Below are 8,703 nucleotides of genomic sequence, written 5' to 3' on the forward strand. Positions count from 1 at the left end.
GGGGGGGGGGTGCAAAACTGTTTTTTTTTCAGTCAGTCTTACCCTGATTAAAGCCTCTGTCGTATTCATAGGGCCTTCCACCACTGCTGCGACCTAACAAAAAACACCACACACCACACGTTAGCTCTGGAACAGGACCAGTTGTAGGGATAGTTTGAATGTGGCTTACCTCGCATTCCCATACCCGCAGTCTGCATTTCCTGCTTTGTGAGGGCCTTCCTTACTTCACAGTTGTGGGAGTTTATTGTGTGGTATTTCTGGACTGTTGGGAGTAGGGGAATTTGTGTTTACATTCAGTACATGTTCCAATACAATTAAAGCTGGTACAATCCACAAGAGAAATTACTTACTGACGATCCGGTCGACAGAATCATGGTCATCAAACGTCACGAAGGCAAAGCCCCTTTTCTTTCCAGTATTACGATCAGTCATGATGTCAATGACTTCAATTTTACCGAACTGTTCAAAGTAATCTCGCAGGTGGGCCTCCTCTGTGTCTTCCTTAATGCCACCCACGAAAATCTTTTTCACTGTTACATGGGCACCTGGACGGTTTGAGTCCTAGAATTAGAGAGATTTGCTGTTAAATTACTTCCATAATTTACATGGAAGTAATTTACTGAGAGCCGGTTTTGTAAAGTCAAGTGTCACATACTTCTCTTGATACTGCTCGCTTAGGCTCAACAACTCTTCCATCAACCTTATGGGGGCGGGCAGACATGGCGGCGTCAACTTCCTGTACTGATGAGTATGTGACAAAGCCAAAGCCCCTGGATCGCTTGCTGTTGGGATCCCGCATAACCTAAAGGTAGCGGATCAATTTACTTCCAGTAAATCACACACATGCTTTCAATGCATACCAATATGAAGGTAAGGGTACGAAAAGCAGTAGCGTTTTATTATAGATATTTCCACTTACCACACAATCTGTAAGCCCTCCCCATTGCTCAAAATGAGCCCGGAGGCTTTCATCTGTGGTCTCGAAGCTCAAACCACCAATAAACAGCTTGCGAAGCTGCTCCGGCTCACGTGGGACCTAAACAATGAACAAAGCAATACACTCGTATGAGGGTATATTCAATTCGCTAGTAATTGTTAATAAACCGCTCCAGCATTAACAATGCACTAGTCGTGCATTAATCCAATCCTGCGTCACACATCAAACATCGGGTCAGGGTGGAGGAGACGTCGCCGCCATTAACGTTAGCAGGCCAGACGGATGATAGTATTTTTATTAACAGAAACATGCAAATACTAATTGCATGCGTTTGTTAATGCTGCGGTTTTGTGTTATGTATAAGTTTACCGGCAACAAGATTGATTAAACTCCTGAATTTCGTAAATCGCTGGCCACAAGAACAAAAGGCCACGAGGCCCAGCTGCTGTAAAATGGCGTCTTAACGTTTATAGCTGCGATCAAAAGCGCAGTTGCATTAAGCACTAGTATCAGCAATAGCTTCGAATAACTAGGGGGTTTCGACGCGCAAAACAAGAGAAGCATATAAAAGGCTTTCTGAATTCAATACTCACATCTTTCGACATCTTGCAGCTATATCTTTGAAGACTTCTCGTAAACTGGCCGGGGAGAGGTGATCTGCGTCAGACGAGCCTAGCCCGATCCTCAACAGTACAATAAATAGCAAAGGAAACACCTCTTTCATACAGCAATTGGTTAGTTGTTCCCGCTGCAGTTTGTCGTCAGCATTGAATGAATACTGATTGGGCCAAATTCTATCAATCACTCCTAACGGCCAATAACCTGACGGTAGGCGTGCATTTCACGTCACGACGATAAAAAAAAATGGTGATGTATGTTACACAGTGAGTGAATTATATATCCAAATATTGCGTTTTGTGCATAGAATTGACACATCTGGATTAATATCGTGGATGCACTTAAGGGAGACACATAATTACAAATTAAAACAATAGTTCACCAAGCATAAATGATTCTAATGTATGACTTGAGCGTGGAGGATGATCTGTGCCTTTCTCAGTGCAGCGACGCCAAGATACTTAATATACAACATGTTAATATCTATGCAGTGAGGCCCACACTGCAGATGTAATACAATTAACACGCCTTAACAATGAAGTTATAAGCGTGGTAGGAAACGGTAAATGGTAGTAGGGAACCATGTTGGGTAGCGAAATATGTAGGTCATCAGCTGACCGAGGGGCGGGTACATTCATTGTGCGCCTTTAACGCGCGCTTTTTACGCACAGAAGCACAGCACCTTTTTGTGATCCAGGCTAGAAGCTAAAACAGCCCCATCGTTGCTTCACATACCGTAGGTCCACAAAAGACGCGTTATCGCTGCGGTTACCTGGTCGAAAACAGCGGTCTACATATCCGAAGGGTAAGAAATAGTTAACACACGAAAGTGCGTCGTGTGGCTGCAAGTAACTTCATTGTTCTACATTTGCGTTTCGGTGTCAAAGGTAGCCAGCGTTAGCTTGTTGAACCGTTAGCTTGCATGCTACTTGTAAGTTTGCCTTTCATGGCTATCGGTTAGCTAGTAGCTTAGCAAACACCACATCATATATTCACTGCTATGTGCACGTATTAAGTTTACTGGTAACGTTATGTAACCTTTTTGATATTAACCATTTTCGAGTAGAGGTGTTTGGCCAGCCGATTAGTTAAGATTTTCCCCCTGTTTGCCGTGCCTGTTGCAGATTGGATAACGACAATGAAATGATGCCTGTCGTTGATATACGATAGTGTTTAGCTAACATTGGCTTAGGTTAAAGTATACCGACCAGCAACTACAAGGGCATGGGTCGTGCTTAACGTTAATATATATAACTGTTACAGCCGCATATACCTCGGCTAGAACTGTGGAAACGATTTTCATATTAACGTTAGTTCTTTATCGTTTTCCTGTACAGGGAAGTGCCGTTGGCCTGCGACAGAGTAACGTTAGCGTTCAGCAACAAACTTTGCTATGGGCAAAAAGTCTCGCGAAGAAGACTCTTCATCCTCTGATGAGGAAGAATATGTTGTGGAGAAGGTGCTGGACAGGAGGGTGGTGAAAGGCAGGGTTGAGTTCTTCCTGAAGTGGAAAGGATACTCAGAGTAAGTTGTATTCCTGCCAGTGTGCCTACCAGTAACTCAACGTTACTTACTTAAATCACACGCATTTGATACTACTTTGGAGATTATTGTTTTGAGGTTTCACATACAAAGGTGGCATCTTTTTGCTGAAATGAAATACTTATTTAAAGACCAAGAAATTATGGATAAAGAGGATAAATTATAATGTTATGATCATCACATGTGATATCAAGGTTTTCACATACAGTGACTTGCTTTTGGAATTTGGTGCATATCGATAAACACAGTAAGAGTACAAAAGTCAAGAAGTATAAATAGAAAACTTAATAATACCGTGTGAACAATGAGTCATGGCTATACTGGTACTGACTTCCTGCACTGTGATCTTCCTCAGAAAGCACAATACGTGGGAACCAGAGAAGAATCTGGACTGTCCTGAGCTTATTTCAGAATTCATGAAGACCTACAAGAAAAGCAGTGGTGGAAGCTCCACACCCAGCAGTGGGGCCAGCAAATCAAACACAAGCTCCCTGGGACGCTCCAAAGACTCAAGCAGCTCAAAGAAGAGAAGCTCCGATGATGATGAGGAGGGTGGTAGTAAGCCCAAAAAGAAGAAGGAGGTACGCATTGTTTGGCAATAATTCTATTTTGTGAATAACATGGAAATATGATTCCTCCAAAATGCATAAAATTGCATTTAAAGTCTGCAGAGGATGGGTTGTAATGCAGCCAAAATACATTATTTGCATGTGTGAGGTTAAAATCTTTACATGCTTTCTGTGCGGCTCAGTGGGAGCTCCAAAGTAGCTTACCTCTCTTGGGAGAAACAGTAGCTTGGCTCTTGATTTAAAAGCACATTATTTGTATGTTAATTTTTGGGATTTTTGAGAGCATCTTTTGCTCTTCATATATTTCCAAGGACACACTATTGCACCTTTTCATTGACATGCTAGTTTTATTTGGCAAAAAGTAAACCATAATGTTGAATCAGTGGGGTTGGACTGAATTTCATATTTTTCTATTTACTTAAGTCTAGGGGGAAAGTCTGTAAAACTAATAGCTGTAAAATGTTTTTCTATCCTAGGCAGAATTATTGTGAGAACAGTGGACACATTGTGTAAACACACACTGTTAGTTTACAGTCTCACAATTTGTCATGATCTACTTCTTTAAAAATTAATTGTTTTTGTTGTCTTTCAGGATGACATTCTAGTTGCACGTGGCTTTGAGAGAGGCCTTGAGCCAGAGAAGATCATTGGAGCAACTGATTCATGTGGAGACCTCATGTTTCTTATGAAGTGGTAGGTTTTGTTATATTCATCTCAAAATTAAAATATTTATTTGGTTCATGCTTTTTGTTAAGTCTTTTTCCTTTTTTATAAACACGCATCATTGTTACTGATGTCTTTTCTTCAAGACACCTTACCTACAATTATGAGACATGTATTGTTCACCCCCTGCCCTGTTGGTGTCCGTTCACTGCACCTGCAGAGATGCCAACCTTTCAGCTGTGTTTTCTTCTGCTGTTGTTGCTGCAGCAGTCTGTGTGACAGTGGGAGCAGAGGGCTCTGTGAGCAGGCGGCTGGCTGGCTGGCCTCGTGAGCTCCTCCCGTGGGTTGGTGCAGGCTTCCCCCACCGCCACTTGCGGAGCTCCTCAACTCCGACTGTTGTCACTTATTGTAAAACTATTAATACTTGAAATCTACACAGTTGATTTCTCACCTCAGAACTTCTCAGAGGTGGATTTAGTGACGAAATAACGTATGAAAATTGTAAAATAAAAAACTTGTCTGGCCCGCATTGATGATGCAGTGAATAGTGACGATTCTCTCTGACCAATCAGCAGTCTGCCGTGTTTTCACGTCGCATTAGTATCACCTTAGCTCGCTTGGAACCTCAACGGAGGTGGTACAAAAGAAAAGTACCTGTTAGCAGGTACAACTTTCCACAGTGGTAAACCAAAAAAGCGAGTCGAGCTGGTACCGTGCAATGGGAAAAAGGGGGGGGGGGGGGTTGACTCAAGGTCTCCTCAATTGATCGAATCATCTGCTTTTAGGGGGCAGCTCTAATTAAATCAGAAAATACACCGCTTTAATTCCCCGGGTGGGAGTGGTAGTCTTAAATATATCCTTACAAACAGTAACAAAACAGTGTTTTGTTTTTTCTGCTACTGATAATTGCATGAATAACTCATAAGTGCACTGTATTTCTTTCCATTTAATCAGGTACTTACTATTTGTATTTCTCAGGGAGGGGGGGAAAAAAACTGGTATTGTTGCTGTACTGGTTTCTCATTTCTGTGGGTGTTGCCTTCAACGGTTGTCGTCTGTACTATTGCTGCTTGCAACTTGTGATGTCATGATGATTTGAAACGGCAGCTCTCAATATGCTAGATTGCAACTGACAGATTACCCATTAGCAGCACTAATAGCCTGGCTGTCCATTCATATACAAACAGTAAGCCACCCCATAAAATTTGATGTCATTTACACATTAGCTAGATGGATATGCGTAGTATGTCGTCACTCATGCCTGGTCAAGCTCCATTCCAGGGTATTTGCTTGCTCAAAATGAGGCAACAGTTGTACTACAGCTGTAATTTGTTTTATTTTTTGAATTGGTTGGGGGAAAAGGACTGTTGGAATATGTGAAAACGGAAATTAAAACTAAACATAAGCGAAGTAGGCAGCTGGAGCTTGTGATTCTGTTTAGGATATGGCCATAAGAAGTATTTGTTTTTTTTAAAGAAAATTACAGTGGTTTGGTGTCAACTTCTGACATCAAACAATAAATGGCACAAAATACCAAGAACACGAATATATAACAGTTTATCTTAAATCACTCAAGTATCGGATGGCTGTTAGTTTTTCTGTTGGCACATAATTTGACATCCATAGAAATAATTAAAACGTGCAATGCATTTAGGATGTACAGACATTATAGTGGTATATTTCTTCAAGTTACAGAAGGCCATTAATGTGCACACAATGCAGTATATTATTAGATGCTATCTTTGAAAATCTTCAGGACAGAGATGCCACATGTTAGTGTAATACCCAACTTGTGCAGAGTTGCTCAGTTCTGAACTGATTATAAACACAAACTTTTGTCTTTTCTTTCTCGCAGGAAAGACTCTGATGAGGCTGACCTCGTGCTTGCCAAGGAGGCCAATCATAAGTGCCCACAGATTGTCATAGCCTTCTACGAGGAACGTCTCACCTGGCATGAAGACAGTGAGAAGAAGGAGAAGGATGCTGTCAGTGCATGAGTGCATCACCTCAGGAGGGAACAGGACCTCCTCCACTGCAGGGACAGCCTTGAGTCAGACATTTTTCACTCCCAAACCTCCCATCCTTCCTCTTCACCATGTCCAACAAAGACAGCGGACAGTCGTGTGTTATCTGTACCCACGTACCCATTGAAGCACAAGGGCCCAGACTGCTGAGAAGGATCCATCGGACAGGAGGGGAAGCTGTAGCGGACATGGGTGATGTGCTACTTTGGAGGGTTTCTGCTGTTCTGTCTTTGTATTCTTTACCTTCTTTTTAATGTCTTAACACACCATGTTTTAGTACTTTTAGCGCAGTAAGATTTTTTGCATCCATGAGCACACGTGGCCATCTGTCAAAACTCAGAACATAGTCTTGAGAGCCAGAGTTCATACGAGATAAGTTAACCATGCGCTTGTCCCACGGAAGATGCACAGTACCCATCCTAAAGTAGGCAATGCACCTTGTTGCTTTAAGAACCCACCATCCCCAGTCAGGATCAAACCGTAGACTAATATTCAGGAAGCAACCACCGCAACACTTTCCTGAATACATAATGACTTCCTTTTAAAACTTTTTTTTTTTTTTTTTTAAGATCTCTTCTTCAGTTTGTCCTGTCTACTCAGTTTTCAAACTTGCATGACACTGGCCAATTATGTCTTTACAACAAAGTGATGATATCCTTGTTAATCTTTTTTTTTTAATTATTTTTTTTAATGTAATTTTTATGTTATTTCCAAGTTTTTAACGTGAACATTGTGTGGTGTTTTATTTTTAAAATCACAGTTCAAGGAAAAACAAATTTGAGTTTTGTACTTTTTTCTTTTTAACTGCAGTGTTGTCTTCGGACCAGTCTCATGTTAACAGGTTAGACAATCTTAACTGTAGCCACACAAAATTAAACGAAACCAGCATTTATGACGAGTCATTGGAGTCTGCCATCTTGTGGCTAAACGATGAAAATCTTGACCAGTCTCTATTATGACAACCCTGCAGTTTTAATGGTGTTATTGATCTCAGTAGTTAGTGATACTTAAAGGTTTGGGTTTTTTTTTTTTTTGGTTTTTTAACAGTGTAATGGTAAAAAAAAATCCATGCAATAAGAGTATTTGTAGATACCATTGTAATATTTGAGTTGAATAATTGAAACCAGTTATTGATTGGATTATGCATATCATGGGTTCTATTGTGATGAGTCATTTCATTGTTCTCTGATAAAAGTATTAAACAATGTTGCTATCTGATAAGAGGAGGTCAATTCTTTTACACAAGATGGATGCCAGATTTGTAGTTTGATCTGCTGTGCTCCAACATGGACTCTTAGGACCAAATATTTACCGTCTACAGACTGAGATCAGCTGTAAGTTCTCATTATTTTTTTTTATATTTTTTTTTTGGCTTTAATCAATATTGTGAATGAAGGCTGTGACCATGCCATCTACCCTTTTATGCATACAGTACATTCATCATGTCCCTTGAAATCACTTAGATTATGGTTTTGGTGTAATTTCCTCTCATTAAAATTTCCTTTCAGACCCTTGAGTTTTGTCCTCAGTTTTAGTCGGTGCAGAAATTTTAAAATTAGACTATTTCCTGTGTCAACTAAATGTTACAAATGTGTACAGTAGCCCCTTTAATAAACATTTTCAATGTTAACAGTTGGTGTCAGTTGGCTTTTATTTTTCTATGGATATGAAAGGGACTCCTGCAGAGAGAATAAATTACTTGAGTTTGAACCTACACCCCGGGATTAAATCATCGCTGAGATGGGGGAAAACCAGACATACGATTGTTGTGGTTTTGATGAAATGGTAATAAATGTACTACACTGAACCTTAACATCAAGACATTTCCTAATGGGGGGGGGGGGGGTACTATCTGCCCTGGGGGAATAATAAAAACCCAAATGTCACAAGTATCATGAGACTGAAGCTGTTTACCACGGCCACTATTTAAAATGTCAGGAAGTCTTTCTTTGTTGGGAAAAAAAATGTTAGAAGAGCATCAGCTACTCTCACCCTGCAGATGGCGCTGTTAAACAACACAAATGCAAAAGTCTTAAGTCATTCACAGTTCAAACTCTTAAACTTGCTCACTACAACAACTATATTTTCTCAACAGCCTTTATGGATTATTATACATATTTTAGAGGGGCACCGATTGTATTTACTAACATCACGTCTTTTTCTAGCACATCAATCGGCTTCTGAGTCACTTTGGCTCTTGGATACATCGGCTGAACCCACCTGTAGGTCCACAAACTCATGTTGAGCAGTGAAGCATGCAGTGTCAGACTTGCACAGATTTATTTTGAAGTGGAGTTCCTAGAGCCATAACAGGCTGAAATGTGTCTCAAATAAACATATGAAGAACGTT

At 40.6% G+C, this 8,703-nt stretch overlaps 2 protein-coding genes across 2 annotated transcripts; one reads left to right on the forward strand and one right to left on the reverse strand.

Moving 5' to 3' along the window:
• Positions 1-9: 9 nt before the first annotated feature.
• On the reverse strand, positions 10-1,671 carry LOC123974739 (heterogeneous nuclear ribonucleoprotein A1-like). The gene is made up of 6 exons (XM_046055608.1): positions 1,531-1,671; positions 920-1,036; positions 656-802; positions 351-561; positions 185-262; positions 10-93 (listed from the first exon to the last, which is right to left on the reverse strand). The coding sequence occupies exons 1-6, from the start codon at positions 1,540-1,542 to the stop codon at positions 29-31; spliced, it is 630 nt and encodes a 209-aa protein (XP_045911564.1). The 5' UTR covers positions 1,543-1,671; the 3' UTR covers positions 10-28.
• Positions 1,672-2,207: 536 nt separating this feature from the next.
• LOC123974740 (chromobox protein homolog 5-like) lies at positions 2,208-7,983 on the forward strand. Its single transcript, XM_046055609.1, has 5 exons — positions 2,208-2,360; positions 2,893-3,079; positions 3,453-3,678; positions 4,259-4,359; positions 6,185-7,983. The coding sequence occupies exons 2-5, from the start codon at positions 2,949-2,951 to the stop codon at positions 6,324-6,326; spliced, it is 600 nt and encodes a 199-aa protein (XP_045911565.1). The 5' UTR covers positions 2,208-2,360; positions 2,893-2,948; the 3' UTR covers positions 6,327-7,983.
• The last annotated feature ends 720 nt before the right edge of the window (positions 7,984-8,703 follow it).

This window comes from Micropterus dolomieu, linkage group LG08 (genome assembly GCF_021292245.1).
Source record: "Micropterus dolomieu isolate WLL.071019.BEF.003 ecotype Adirondacks linkage group LG08, ASM2129224v1, whole genome shotgun sequence".
Lineage (NCBI taxonomy): Eukaryota > Metazoa > Chordata > Actinopteri > Centrarchiformes > Centrarchidae > Micropterus > Micropterus dolomieu.